We start from the raw sequence: 14,998 nt of genomic DNA on the forward strand, positions 1-14,998 counted from the left end.
GTCATTGGATCAAGATCCATCGGCTCTTTTACGACCGTGATGATTGGTAGTATATGTAACATTAGCGTGGACGAGACTCTCCATGCGTTGACCTCCACTTCAGCTGTTGTCACCGCAAGCCCACGTTCGTGGTCGTACCGACCCCCGCCGCGAAAAGTGCTGTGGATGCTGGTGGGTATCTGCAGAAATCAGAGGCAAGGTCATTGGCTCCTGATTGAGAGTCAAAACGGACAGGCGGGTGCATTGCGTGCATTGGCAGAGACTCATGCGGTCTAGTTCATCCACGAGAGACGGTCTTGACTCCCAATCCAGCTAGCGAGCAGTCGGGTATGGAGAATTTTTTACCTTGGGGCTGAGGTACATTCTTAGCCGCTTACTCTCAAATCATGTGATAAGCTTATCATCACTCGTTTGGACAAGTGCATGATTCATGCACGATGCACCTGGGTTCAATGTCACTGATATGCAGATGATCTGTCCATCCTGTTCGATACGTATCCCGTCTTATGTTTTGATGAAAAAAAAATTTATTGTAATCTCACCGATCAGGCGGTCTTTGCATACGCTTTCTGTGAAGTACGTATACAATGAGCTCGTCGGGGCGGGTACCTTGTCAATTTATGAGTGTACATTGAGTCCTGTTGAAGTGAATCACCACGTCGGAACTCAAGGTCCCTGACCAAAGGATGACTAGTTCAGAATACCAAATCCTCAAGGATCAGATTAGCAATACGAATGTGAGAGTGTGAGGGTACTTAGATCGGACGATCAGATAATTGCATATCCAATTGGCCATTAGGCTTCAACACAACCCAGCCATGCGGCAGGGAACACTGAACTAAGGCAACATTCGCGCGTCTCACATGCTAGATGCAATGCAGGCTGGCCCACCCCCCCGACCCGCAAATCAATACGAGCATCCTCCAACCTCTGCGGAAACGTTACATGACTCTTGAAAGCCGAGGGCCTGAATCCGAGTGCTTAGCTGTTTTACATACGCAATGCTTTCATCCATGCTGTGCTATTGTCATTGGCGCAGGGATCAAGGTACCTTCCATTGGCTCTCGAAAGGTTAAGCGAGCGAAAGACAGTCCGTCCCTGAATCTTGAACATGCCTGTGAAGCTTCGTTGCTGGACAACTGAAGAAGCTTCACATGGACGTGAAACAATCGGTCTAAGTGCTATGTATTGACATTTGGGCGAAGGCGGATCAAAAACCAGAGGTGCCATACGAGGAATTATATATGGACGAGTCTGTGCACGACAATACTAAAGGTGTGCCAGAAGAATATCATGGAATAAAGTCGATATGTAAAAGTACTGTAGCTGGAACTGCCGCGACAAAAGATAAATATGCGTGTTGGCTCTGTCAGAACCATGTCAAACACGAAGAAATGAAACGTCGAGCATAAATGCTCGCCTGGTAACAAAACAAGCCGTCCGTGGTATCAATAAAAAGAGAAGACTCCAAATCCAGCTGCAAATTAAGACAAGTACTCATCAACCCATGCTAAGCGACAAGGGAAGAGAAAGGGAGAAGAGGAGAAAGGGACAAGAGGAGAACGGGAGAAAGAGAAGAGTGCAGAAAAAGCAGGCATAGATAATCACATGACGTCTGGGAAGAGGTTGGAGGGCGTAACGGACGGGTATCGCGTCGATTTGGTCAATGTCATCAGACCAAGAACACAGTTCACAGGTGCGCTGGGGATCCGCCTTGGTTAGGTGTTTCGCTGATCTTCAGCTTCTCAATCTGGTCTTCAACTTGAGGCGAGGGGAATCGCCTCTCGAGTTGTCCCAGAACATGTTCGGCGCCGGCGATGTCATCCTTAACAATCCGCTCTGCGGGCGCTGAATGCTCTGCTGCGATTGATTCATCCGTACTTGACGCAGTGGCCGACTCGGCAGGACAGTGCTGCTCAAACTCGTCATCGGTAGCGCTGTGGGCGGAAAGGAATTCATCCTCCTTGTCGGCAGGTGCGTCTTCACCCACGACAACAGGTTCTGCAGTTGTTGTTTGAAGCGTCCTGACCGCATCCGAGGGATGTGCGTCCAAATCCGTAGACTTGGAGATGTCCTCGGGGTCCTCAATGATCCCCTCAGTGTGCTCGGTGCTAAGACTGGTGTGCGACAGCGCAGTAGGTGATGTTGACTCGCGACTTGACTCTGAGCCCCACGTGTGTCGGGGATGACGTGGAGGGAGTACAGGAGGAACAGGAGGAGTGTGACGTTTGTTGATGGTGACCAATTTGGCTCTGGTGAAAGTCGGTGACACACGACGTGAATCTTCAGTAGAGGCCCTGTCCTCGTTTGGGGTCTCTGGCCGGGTCACCAGTGCGTTCGCAACCTCGTGGACCTCATAATCGTCATCGTCTTCGATAATTGATTCGCCAACCAGATCTGCCGGAATTATGACATCTTCCTGGCTATCCTTTTCTTGCTTCTCTTCCTCTTCCGTCTCCGCTTTCCCTTGACTTGCGCCACCATGGAGGGGTATTGTGTCCCAACCGCCTTTTTCAGTATCCTTTTCATTTGACAGATCCGGAGGAGTTTCGCTGTGAGAGGCAGATACTCTCGAATTTATTGAGGACGCTCGGTCTGCAGACGTGCGCGCTGTTAGCGACACGTCCTCGGTTTGGGTGCCACGGTCCACGCTCGCATAGCTCTGCACACTTGTTCTCCAACTGTTGCGGGGCGAGCTGTCGAGGCTGCGCCGCGCAAATGTGGCGTACAATGGGCTACTGGGATTGGGCCGGAATTCAAAAGCTTCATGACTTGGTCTCACCTTCGAGCCGGCCTCCCTGATGAACATTCCCTCGGCCTCCAACGCCTTAACGCCATAAGGATCCGGGTCATCTTTGTCGGGGACGCTAAACACCTTGTCATCTTGAGAGGAAACCTCGAGATCACCGGGCGTCTGGCCGGGAGGGGGCACCAGACTCTCGTCCACATCTCGGTCGCCTTGAGCCGCTTTGATCGTCTGGATGAGGGTTTTGATTGAGCTGGGTGGGTGACGGACTTTGCCGGCCAGAATATCGGTCACCGAGATGCGTTCACCATAGAACTTTTCGTTTTCGTCGGTTCGCTCAATCATGATCGTTCCATCGATGGCCACACCAGCATAGAGACCTTTACTCTTCATATACGTCCAAATTGGAGCTTGTCGCTTGTGAACTTCCGACTCCAACACTCCGCCCATTCCGACGGGCCCTGCGGCGGCGCTGACCTCGCCTCCGAGAGTGCAACGCAATGTCTTGAATGCCGCGAGGGCCTCGTACGTATTGATCACGAGCACACAGTCATAAATGTCCACGCCGGCGAGGAACCCCACACCTGCTGTGTGCAACATGATCCCGGATGGCGGACTCCATTCTCCAGTTTCCGGTATCCGGCCCAGCAGGACACCACTGCCTCCGGAGCCGCTGACCCAAAGGCCGGTTCTCATTGTTGTGAAAATAGCCAGGCCCTTGGCGTTCTTGATGACAGAAGTGGGAATTTTCTTAATCACTCGTTGCTTTCCTTTCGGGCGGTTGATCTTGCCATTCTCGTCGACCGTTTCCTCAGACTCGGGGGCGTAGAAGCCATCTTTGCAGAAGCTGCGCAGAATGCGAGCAGCCTTGTCACTCTCCTTGTCGATCGACATGGGCCAGAAGGCCTCGGCACCGAGTCTATTTGAGAGACGATTGACCGGGGCACCGAGTTTGTCGACCGTATCCCATGCCTTGTCGAAGCCTTTCTTTGAAAAGCGCTTTGTCTTCTCCCATGCAGACATGACTGGCGCCGAAAGAAGCGATGGGCGGTTTCACAAAACGGAGAGTATCGAACTCCAAGAACGCGCAGTTAGAGCAGGCTGTTGAAGTACACCAAGCAAGTTTGCCGCAATCTATAACCGGAGTACTTGCGCTGGGACAAATTTTCGAGGTGTTGCCGCAAGCAGAAACGACAGACCCGCGAAATACGGCCTCGGCTGGTCTGGAATGTGAGACTGGCGAATGAAGTCGAAGATCGATTAGGCTTTTAAAAAGAATCTGGTGGTTCGGCCGCCGGAAACTGCGCGTGGGGAGGAATGTGACAGGTCGGCTAAGGCTTGCCTTGACAGGCCTGACAGCAGGTTGAAGTGTGAATCTGTCTGCTGATCGTGGTCAGCTCAAAGTTGATTTTCAATCATTAAGTTGCGACTATGCATGGAAACTGGTATTGGCATCGACCTGCAGACGCCGCACTCCCTGCGCCTTTTTTTTTTTCTCTATTCCCATTCATTTGCCAGGCGATCACGATATTGTCAATCGACAACAACCGGCGAGGGAAAAGACGGGAATGTGCATTGCGGATATCGCAGCAACGACCGGAAACTTACCACGATAGTGGAATTTGATCTGCGGTATAAGATCGCAAACTCTATCTGAGTGTCCCTAGAATGGACTGAGGGAGACGTCTGCGAGCGTGAGAATTCAGACTCAATCTAGTGTGAATTGAAGGACTTTGTATTGCGCGGGTGGAAGGTGCGAAGGGCAAGTCCCAAAAACAAAATACCCAAGCGACAGGTAGGAGCCGGAGTGCCGTCTTAAAAGAGAAGCTTGACCATGTTTTCCCTCGCCAGGACGAGCCACGAAAGGCACAGCCGTACGTGTGCCCAATTGACAGAAGAGTATACGGGCGATGACACGGTTTGAACCACCACCGGGTCAGACGGAAATGACGGGAATTGTGCCAATTCGAGCGGCATCGCAGAGTGGCGCCGTGGTTTACCAGCAGGTCGCCAGCGCCGAAACCTTGGCCCATGGAACGCGCGGAGAGACGTCATCATCGACTCTTCGACTGGTCGGCAAAGATCAACATCTGGCCATCTTTCGGACCTTTCGGTTGATTTGAGTTTATAACGTCGGAGGTGCCTCTCTCAAATTAACCTCTGGTTTCTAAGCTATGGTTCTCACTATGGCTATGAACTGGGTGATGTGAAGCGTATGCTCATCTCTCCATCCATATTAATCCGGTCGATGCGAGAAATTGAGATCGGGCGCTCTCCCGCTCTCGATGCTCAGGTACGGGCCCGTCTTCGTGAAACATCTCGCATGCCCAACGTGAAAAGAAGGGTTCAGCTGCCCCTCAGCTGAATTCTAGTCTCGGATGGTCGTCTGGCTGCAGTTCCGCGAATTGCGCCTTGCGACAGATCATAATGGCTTTTCTTTCCCCGCTCGCCCTGCGCCTCGTGGGATTAAGCAGTCGATGAAGAGGAACGAAGCGATCAAAGTCTCCGCTCGTTCAATCAAATCACACGAATGCGACACCTGTGAGCTCAATTATGCATTCAATAGTCTAGAGCTTGTGTCTTGGCTGGCCTTTCAACTCGCCGATTGGTCTACACTCTACAGGCTTCGATATGATTGAAGACGACGGTCCAAGGCAAACAGAGCGATCGAGTCCATAAGACGTAGTGGGGCAGTCGTGGATTTTTCGGAAGGGTAAAGAAAGCCCTTCTTTTCAATCTTGGATGGATCCACCAGGGTCAGGATTTGTGCTGGATCGCAGAAAGATGATGCGCGAGTGCAGCGCAGATTCCGTCATCGAGTGCCTATTTGTTCTTCGTAGTAGCTGCATGCTGCGAGGGACAGTCAATATGTACTGTACCTTCTCTCAGAACGAGGATCACAGAAATCGTGGTTTGGGTCGCAAAAGAATGTTCAGGGGTTCACCTCTGGGTACCTCAGGAAGAGATACTGATCTGCCATGCTGGGACAAAGACATTATTAAAACAACCCAAAAATTGAAACCAGTCGCATATTTCCATTACCCGGTCCATGCACCCGCATTGTAACCAGGAAGAGTTAAATGTCAACATTGGTTGCCAAAAAAAAACTTCAGGTTATAGAGGTATCATTTGCTGCAAGCAAACATTGAATTCAACATTTATGAGCACGGCCCTACCAAGGTAAGATATTTATTGGACTTGGCCCTCAATGTCCACAGACACGAAGATAGATAGCTTTGTTTTTGAGACTTGGAAACACGGTCGGAGACAGGTGAAACTTGATAACACTTCCTTGCTTATTGCATCACCCCGCACACAGAAGGCTTTGGAGCTTTCTGTCTCTGGGGCACAAGCCCGCTACTGCTAAGAATCGCTTTCTACGCTCTGAGGACATATCTCGCTGTACAGTTCACAGGAGAAAAGGTAGGGTTGGCAGGGTCACGTTACAGTCTATATCTGGTAGGTAGGTCTTTTGAAAAGCGTAACTGTTCACTTGCCGCTGTTGCTTGTTCAGATCATATAGGGGGAGATGAGCGGATGCTGACAAATTCAGCTCAACACACAAACGACGGGCAGTAGTATCAACTGGATAAGACAACTTACTCATGTAACCACTTTTTGACGTGCGACTTCATGGAGCAGAAAACCCTTGATGTGTTGTCTGATTTACAAGCCATGGGTCCTTTGACATTTTACGCATTGATCCCATGGCTAGCTCTTCGAGCATTGATTACAGGAATATGTCAGCCTCGTCGACCTAAAGGAAGGTTCGTAGATCGACAGTTTGGTCAGTACTACAGTAGCGTGGAGGGTGGAGGTGAATCCATTGAGTGGCAGCCCTCTTAAGCAGGTTCACAAAGATACTGCCCGAGTCCATTCAGACGTAACAGACTCCGTAACGGGTGCCAATAGAGAAGGATAGGTTCAGAACACACGTGTTAAAGGATATACTTACCGCCTAGGTCAATGTTCAGAAGGACATTCTCTTCATTTTGACGCATATACGTAAAGCTTGTGTGGACCTCCGTGTTCATAGAGAGCGAAGTATATTTGCATTTTGTTCATGAGCCGCCATGTAAAAGCAAATCACGCCAGTGAAAACAGTCATGAATAGGCATCAATTTTCGAAAAGTGGTACAGAATCTAGATCCAGATGGATGATCGATAGATGGTCGATGGTATATGAGAAGGGCATGGGTTAGACAGAAAATAGAAAACACGGATCCTGATCTTAGGAAACAGCCAGAATTGAGACTCCAACGCTTTTATAGCGCACCGAGCTCTTTGAGCTTGGAGACAAGACCGTCGACATCCTCAACTTTGCCGCCGCCAGTGCGCGCCGGGGGTTCTGTAAGTGACAAAAGTTAGCATGTGGACTCATCTCGAGAGCCCAGGATGGTCTATGTTTCCCAATTCTAATAAAAGAAAATATTTTGAACTCACCGGTAACCTTGAGAGTCTTCAGTCGGCGAGTGTCTTCCACTCCGAGGTCCGCCAACGTCTTCTTCTCCAAGGGCTTCTTCTTCGCCTTCATGATATTGGGCAAGCTAGCATAGCGAGGCTCGTTCAAACGCAGATCGGTAGTGATGACAAGGGGCAACTTGGCACGAAGCGTCTCAACACCGCCATCAACTTCGTGGGTGATCTCGACGGTGCCAGCCTCATCCTTCACATCAACCTTGCTCGCTTGCGTGGCCTGGGGCCACCCCAAGAGACCAGCGAGCATTTGACCAGTTTGACCCTGGTCACCATCAATAGCTTGCTTGCCGAGCAATACCAAGTTGATGTTCTCCTTCTCGACAACGGCTTTCAGCATCTTGGCGACGGTCAAGGGCTCGGGGCCTCCATCCGCGGAATCGCCCACATCGATGTGGAATGCCCGGTCGGCGCCCATTGCCATCGCAGTGCGGAGGACATCGGGGGTCTTGGGGCCACCAGCTGACAGAGCGAGAATGTTCTCAACCTTGAGCGGACCCTTGCGCTCGCGTAATCGCACCGCCTCTTCGATGGAGAGCTCGTCGAACGGGTTGAGGGAGTGTTTAACACCGGCGGTCTCGACGCCGGTCTGTGCCTTGTTGATGCGGGGCTTGACCTATTTCGGTTTGAAGACAACAATAATCATGTTAGTTCTGATCAAAAAAGTGGTCTCCAATTACTGCGAGGAAGGAAATGAAGAAGAGGCACGACAATTGCCAGACCCCGGTCTCAGGTCGCCCGCGCGCATGCACAAGATGCAAGTCACACTTACGGCGTAGTCGATCACCCGCTTGACGGGGACCAAGATCCGCAATCCACTGGCCATTGTGTGAGTTTCCTGAGTCGAAATGCAATGCCCGAGTGAAGAGAGTCTGGAATTCTAGGGTAAGATAAGGAAATGAGAGTCCGAGGTTGATGTTGGAGAGGTTCGGAGGAGGAGTGAGAGAGGACTGCGGTGACGGAGTGCCAAGCCTTTTTCGAATCGCCGACGCGGCCCGAGTGTAGCCCTTCCTGCATCCGCTAAACCAGCCGAGGTTAAGCATGAGCATCTTTTGCTGTCTTGATCGGAAAGGTTGATGACTGAATAGACTTGATAAATTTTCTGAACGGATATTAACGACCTTCTTTTAAATTCTGGCCTTAGTGGGTGTACAGCCTCTTGAATGAGACGTTGGCGCCCACTGCTGAGTTACGGCGTCAAGTACCAGAAGCTCGTTACTTGATGCCATGTACCTGTGGCGCACATGGAACTATTCATAATCATTTCAATTGCTTCTAGTAGTCTATCCGACAGGAGAGTGGTGTGTCTGTTTCCTTCCTCTTGGTCCTCACTTTTACCACGTTTCCTGTTTGTAACGCCCACTTTTCTCCATTCCGATCAAGTACTCTTCAGCTTGTGCTCGAGTATATGCTTGGCCTTGCTCCGGCGTACCGCCCTCTGAGAATGCCTCGATAAGTGCCTCTCGCACAGCTTGCGGCATGCGTCCAGATGAGCCACAGATATAAACTGAACCGTTTAAATCGTGCAACATGCGGAAGAACAATGAAAAATGACGTCGAATGGTATCCTGGACATAGCACTTTTGTTGCTGGTCTCGCGAGAAGGCAGTGAGCACCTGCAAAGGAATTACTTTGCTTAGTTGTTCCCACTCGTCTTCGAAGAAAAAGTCTGCAGTGCGATTACGCCCTCCATAGAGAAGAACGGTAGGGCCGACTGGAGGTCTAGCATCCGGGTTTTGCTCCCGGAAGGCTTGAACCAAAGCTGCCTTTTCCCAGAGCAAAGAACGAAGAGGAGCAATACCAGTGCCGGGCCCGATGAGAACTGTCGCAGCAGTAAGCTGCCGTACAGATGAATTGAGACCTCCGGGCTGCAGTTGAACGCGGAGAGTACTCCCAGGCTGCAGACCTGAGAGGTACCTGGTGCAGACGCCCTCCCGGATTCGTTTGATAACAGTCTGATACTTCACGATTGCAACCAGAAGTTCAAACTGCGTCTTGCCATCCTCCGTTCTCTTACGATCCCCGCCGCTCGCGATACTGAATTGTCTGGCTCGAATGATGGGAAGCACAGACACTGCATGCTGCCACGGAATCTTGACTGAATCAAACTCGTGGAGAACTTCGAGAATGCTGCGCCGAGGCCGGCTCGTGTAGTCCCATAATTCATCAATATACTCCGGATTAGTGAACTCGAGTAGTCTCTCCTTTTGCATGCTATCGTCCGTGTAATGCGCGATCGAGGAGAAGAAGGACCGTCTGGGGATTGCTTTGATGTCAAGGTAGTCTTCGAGAAGCGAACGAAGCGTGAGATTTGGGTAAGCCTCCAAGCCCGGTATAGGCGACGGGCCTAGAGCAGTATCTGTCGGGACAAGGGTGACAGCTTGATCGGCTTGCTGGTTCCATTCCATCAAGTCGATGAAAGTTTGAACATCTGCGGGTGAAGTTTTGGGTGTGATGGCGATCATGTCACCCGGTGCGTATTCGACTAATTCCGGCACAGTCAAGCATATACGGCGGACATCTTGCCAATGCTTTCGTGGTGTCATTCGCTGGTTTTCAGACAATGTTGCGGTCATCGTTCCAGGAAGGGGACGAAGATCATGGTCCACAAATGAGCTAGTTGATTGAGGCATGCTTGCTGGACCTTGGGGATCTGCAGTCTGGAAAGACTCAAAGTCTGCCTTGGCCTGTAGGATCCATTTGGGACGCAATTGCTCTTCATCGGGGATGGGATGTTGGCCGGAAGGCAAAGGATGCCTTTCCATCAAATGTTTCTTAAAGCCTGTCATCCATGGCAGGAACGTGGCCTCGAGGCTGGTAAATTTCGAGTTTCAGCGATTGCCCCTGGCCTACAATGTTGGAAAAGATAAAACTTACCCTTCAGGGTGTTGCTGGTCTGCTTCTCCAGTCGGGTAAATGTCGTTTGCTCCTAGTTGGAGGAGCCGCTTATAGAGCTTCCGAGCTGCCCAATTAAACCTGAGAATAGCAACACATCAGAAGGCGTTTGACGAAAGCTTTGGATTGAATTGTAGGCAATACTTGGGATACGAAGTATCTCCTAAACCAAATACCGCAAAGTCGACGCCTTTCAGAAAGGTTGGTGGGAGCTTCTTTAGCAGGAGTGACTTCCAGAACGCTCTCGCATTGGCTGGTAAATCGCCTTGTCCAGTTGTTGAGACTACAAGGATGGTGAAAGTATAGGATGAGAGTGCTTCCTTGAGTTCAAGAGGTTAGTTCAGGTGAAGAAATTGCTTCAAACAGTCGACATTGCCTATCCTATCGTACTTACAGGCCTAGCTTGGTTCATCTCTGATATATGCGTCGCGAACCGGAGCCGCTCAGTCATAGCACCCAACTCCTCTGCCGCTTCCTGCGCATTGCCAGTCTCGGTGCCATACAGAATCAGTACCGATCGTGAGCTCTCGGTATTTTGCACGTTCATGTTGAAGACGAACTGGATTCCAAATGCGATCGCAGTTGCGTGTGTCTCAAATCCCTAGTCACCTCGTTCTCTCGAGTCTCGACTTTCCAAATTTAGCCGTGCGGCCGACTTCGCTGGCTGACGTCATCAACCACTGCCCAGTGCCCAGGGCCAGCCGAGGCTCCTACATTGAAATATAATTACCCTCCAGCTTGCGCAGTGTCTAAATCTTTTTAATGTACTGACATAGACGAATGGGTCGAATACGTCTAGATTATCAGAATGAATAGAAAAATTTTAGCTCTGCATATAAAAAAGGTATGGGAAGAGCATCGACTTAACTGCGAAAAGTCATAGACCAGTGACTCATGTAATATTTACAGATGTGCTAGGCACAGAGCCGATCGACCCTGCTGCGGAATCGAGGTCATGAAACATCCATGCAGGTGGAGAGGAACGAGCGCTCGGATATTTGCAAAGGAGACGTTACGTTGCACTGCGTATTAAGAATAGAATGATATCGTAAACCTTCGATAACGCCGGCGCACCAAATGCGCTGCAAAGTGCGGAGTTCCACAAATTGCCAGAGCAGTTCGCATGAATTTGACTGACAATGGCAAAGGAAGATTCCAAAGAAATATGTAATAGAGAATGTCGAGAAAAAGAAGGGTATCTCAAGTTCATGCATCAGTAGGTATCCTCATCGCCGCCACCGCCACCATCACCAAAGCCGTCGTCGCCGTACTCGTCATCACCACCGTCAAAGTACTGTTCTGCGTTGTAGTCACCACCCATGTCATCATCGTCGTCTTCGAAATCGTCGTCCACAATTTCCTCCTCCGCGTCCTCGTCGCCGTCCAATAACTCGCCCTCATTTGCATCTCCTTCGGCATCGTCCCCATCTGCCCCTGTCGCGCGACGCTTGGCCGACTCATCTTCTTCGTCTTCATCGTCTTCGAAGCCGCGCTTCAATCCCGATAGGACAGTCTGTGCGTTGTATCCGTCAATGGAGGCATTGGGACGGAAATTGGGCATGATGGTCTGCCACAGCTCGCGGGGGAAGAATCGCGTTTCTAGGAAGATCAGAAAAAGGTCAATCAGTGAATGCACACACGCGAAGACCGGAAGGAACCTCCATTACCATAATCACGGCCAATGTTTGCAATCTTCGGGATTGTCCTTCTCTTTTTCTGATATCGACCCGAATATGACGGCATGCCGTGAAAAGGATCGAAGTTTGCGCGTGCTGCGCTGCCCTTCTTGGCGGTGGAAGAGGAGACATCGAGGACAGAGTAATAAGGGCCCTCATGGAACCTTTCGCGCAGGTGCCGGTAGTAGTCTACTTCCTTCTGCTCCTTCTCCGAGAGCTTACGCGCGTAGGGAAGAACATATGTCTAGATGGCAATTCCGACGTTAGAAACCACTTCAGAGGACAACAGGCATCAGTGAAGACCAGTTTATCATCATACCGGATATAGAGGAGTAGGAGCAGTGTCCGGCACGCCCCCGGGATCTGCGTCCCACGTAAATTCGGCGCCAGGCGCACGGTTTCCCTTCTTAGCTCCAAAACGCGACATTGTGAGATGAATTTCGTGGGCTTTAGGGATAAGGTGCAACTGCCGATAAAGCCCCAGCGTTAAAGCGCCATAATCGGACCGACATTCGACTGTGAGCTACAGGCAGTTGCGTCCAAAAAAAATAACGTCTTCGGCTTTCACCGCCTGTGTGACCGACCAGTCGTTCGGGGCAGAATCGGGCCTTTTCTAACCCCGCGCTAAGATAAGATACGGCGATGATCAATCAGTTATACTAAACGAAGGATGATCGAGGGGGCGAAATTGAAATAGGTCGTCATAGCAATCCCTTATGGAAGTAGATTTGTGTCATCCTTACACATTTTATCTCGGGGGTGGAAGTGCGGTATCATGCTCTTAATTTCTTCGTTTGCGACACATCTCGTACTACTTCTTGTAGGAATGCCACAGCGGACTCATTGACATGTGATAGCTGCATAAAGAGAAAAAGCGACATTTTATCCCAGAAATGGGTTTTTTTGCTTAGAACCACAGCCACCAACGTCGCCCTGTATCAGCGCTAGAGTCCCACTGCCTCGACCTGGGCCGTATTGGATTGTATGGGGCCCGCAGGACCATCATTGACCCTTTGGCGCAGAGTTCGCAAAATATCCTCAAAGCCTTCCATTTGCCCACCAGTCTCACGCAGTCGATTGTACAAAGCGACAAGGACCTCGTGTTTTGCTGTGGCTACCTTCCATACGGCGTGCTCCGCGTCGCCGGCTCCACCTCCGACAAACTCGGCGTAGGTCCGTGGAGGTTTGAAAAGATAAGGCAGAAGTGTCGTTAGCGCAGGCGGAGTCAAAACAGCCCAGGGTCCGGATAGGGGGAGGAGTCCACTAGACGCAGGCGACAACTGACCCAGTCCCTCTTCAGACGGTAGTTGGAATCGAGAGGTGCCGTTTCCCGCATGGGATGCGGGAGGCAGTGGCTGCCAATTGGCAAGCACAATAGCGTTCATGAAGGCGATCGCAGACAAGGCAACATCCTTCATTGCCAGGATGTCCGCTGCAGAGACAATGTCGGTCCAGAATCCGGGGTTATGGTTCAGATACATGAAGTAAAGCATGCGAGCAGCAGCAGCTTCACGTTGCCAGTCTGTGGGAGTCTGGCCCGATGCGTTCAAATCCATTGCATCTGGCATCTCGGTCCGCGCTGGCCCATGAAGTATTTTTCCAAGTACGTCAAGTGCAGTACTATTCGCAGGCGAAGTAGGAATACGCAGCAATGGGTTGGAGCCATGCTTCCCTGCCTCAATGAGCAATATCCGAGGAAGGGAGGATAGGACGCGCAGGTGTCCGATCGGGGCCTCGCCGTGGGCCCACTGTGCCGAAGGGATGGCGAGCGCCCGGTTGATGCGCGCAATTATGCCGTCAAGTAATGTTGACGGATTCGTGAGAATATGGTTCGGGTACAGTTCGGCGTATCTGGACACATAAGCCATGGTCGGACCAGATAGATAAATGAGATCCACAGGATCAAGCTTCGCATCGTCAAGGTAATATCCGAGAACCTTCATGTGTACACCCGCTGCAATCAGAAAGTCAAGGGCTGGCGAAGAGAACGTGGAATGGGATTGCACGGCGCTCCGAGCCACGAGGCCGGGCGCGTCAATAGCAAGCAAGTCTTTGTAAAAGTCCAAGAGAGTCATGTGCATGAGCACATCACTCTGGTCCACCATTTGGCTTACTGCAAATTGCAGGACACTTGAGCACTCGTATTTTGTTTCGATATCAGGAATCTGGGATTTTGAGATCATATCCCAGTGTAAGCGACCCGCCTTAACAAGGAAGCCCATCAGCCTTCCTTGCGCCACGGTTCGCTCGCGGTTTGTCAAGCTTCCTGGCGCATCACGCTTCAGACTGCAGAATCCAAATAGTGACCCATACACATCCTTATCCATGAAGACTCTCCTCCACATCAGACCTTGGCCTGGGTGTGCATCATCACCACTGCGGTTATGTTCATCCTGCTCAAGTGGGCTGGCGGAATCAACTTCCAACAAGGACCAGAGAACTTCGAGTGCCGCCTGCGCGACCGCTGTTGATGGCGTTGAGAGCCAGAGCTGAGTTAGGGCACTAACGAGCTCTGAGTCTCCAGCCACTATCGCAGCATCGCTAGGTGTCTGTCCAGCCTTGGCAAGTAATGATAGCGCAAGTAAGTTAATGGGTTCTGACGGGGCTTGAAAGCCAGCAACAAGGTTGTTTGTCGGCTGTAGGGCACATATGTCCACGTAGCTCAAAGAGCTGCACGCAGCTGTTGCAAGAGTCGTCAGAGGGGTGGGATCTTCTTGGATGACGGGTAACAGGCTCGAGACCTGCGATAAGATCGTAGCGGGGACCTCGGGATCGGCGTCGTTGATCAATTGAAGCTTCAGTCGAGCTATCAAGCCGATGTCCAAGGGTGTTGCTGGGTTCGCCTGAACTTCAGCAAGGTGAGTCCTGACGGCATTGAAAGTGGAAGGAATAGCCATCGTACGAGACTGCAAAGTAGCTGCTGTCAGCTCGAAGGCTATTGAAGCTTGGAGAAAGTTTATAAGCGGGGATAAGGCACGGATAAATGAGCTGTCCCCACCTGATTAAGCTAGACCGCTTTTGGCTTTCAGCAACAACGGGCCAGCATGATCTCGAGAGATATCAAAACCCAACCGCAAGCTGATTCCGATCAATCGTCAGTTGATGTCATGGTGCGTATATACGATGTAGATGAGTCTGGTAGGAATGAAGAATTCACTAAGGGTAGTGCGCCATGGCGAACTTGTGATAGTAGTACGTAAATCAG

General features: G+C 50.9%; 5 protein-coding genes across 5 annotated transcripts; all 5 read right to left on the reverse strand.

The window, feature by feature from the left end:
• Positions 1-1,690: 1,690 nt before the first annotated feature.
• N7539_000157 (uncharacterized protein) lies at positions 1,691-3,769 on the reverse strand (the record flags this gene model as incomplete). Its single annotated transcript, XM_056929761.1, has 1 exon — positions 1,691-3,769. One exon carries the CDS (start codon positions 3,767-3,769, stop codon positions 1,691-1,693), a length of 2,079 nt encoding a protein of 692 aa, XP_056794054.1.
• Positions 3,770-7,011: 3,242 nt separating this feature from the next.
• On the reverse strand, positions 7,012-8,048 carry N7539_000158 (electron transfer flavoprotein subunit beta/FixA family protein; the record flags this gene model as incomplete). Its single annotated transcript, XM_056929762.1, has 3 exons — positions 7,012-7,094; positions 7,190-7,838; positions 7,995-8,048. 3 exons carry the CDS (start codon positions 8,046-8,048, stop codon positions 7,012-7,014), a joined length of 786 nt encoding a protein of 261 aa, XP_056794055.1.
• A 508-nt stretch (positions 8,049-8,556) lies between these two features.
• tah18 (NAPDH-dependent diflavin reductase) lies at positions 8,557-10,664 on the reverse strand (the record flags this gene model as incomplete). The annotated part of the gene is made up of 4 exons (XM_056929763.1): positions 8,557-10,036; positions 10,100-10,198; positions 10,262-10,437; positions 10,512-10,664. 4 exons carry the CDS (start codon positions 10,662-10,664, stop codon positions 8,557-8,559), a joined length of 1,908 nt encoding a protein of 635 aa, XP_056794056.1.
• A 666-nt stretch (positions 10,665-11,330) lies between these two features.
• Positions 11,331-12,220, reverse strand: N7539_000160 (DNA-directed RNA polymerase III subunit C31; the record flags this gene model as incomplete). Its single annotated transcript, XM_056929764.1, has 3 exons — positions 11,331-11,716; positions 11,785-12,037; positions 12,113-12,220. 3 exons carry the CDS (start codon positions 12,218-12,220, stop codon positions 11,331-11,333), a joined length of 747 nt encoding a protein of 248 aa, XP_056794057.1.
• A 517-nt stretch (positions 12,221-12,737) lies between these two features.
• On the reverse strand, positions 12,738-14,690 carry N7539_000161 (uncharacterized protein; the record flags this gene model as incomplete). Its single annotated transcript, XM_056929765.1, has 1 exon — positions 12,738-14,690. One exon carries the CDS (start codon positions 14,688-14,690, stop codon positions 12,738-12,740), a length of 1,953 nt encoding a protein of 650 aa, XP_056794058.1.
• Positions 14,691-14,998: the final 308 nt, after the last annotated feature.

This window comes from Penicillium diatomitis, assembly GCF_028827545.1.
Source record: "Penicillium diatomitis strain IBT 30728 chromosome Unknown utg000001l_segment0_segment0, whole genome shotgun sequence".
Lineage (NCBI taxonomy): Eukaryota > Fungi > Ascomycota > Eurotiomycetes > Eurotiales > Aspergillaceae > Penicillium > Penicillium diatomitis.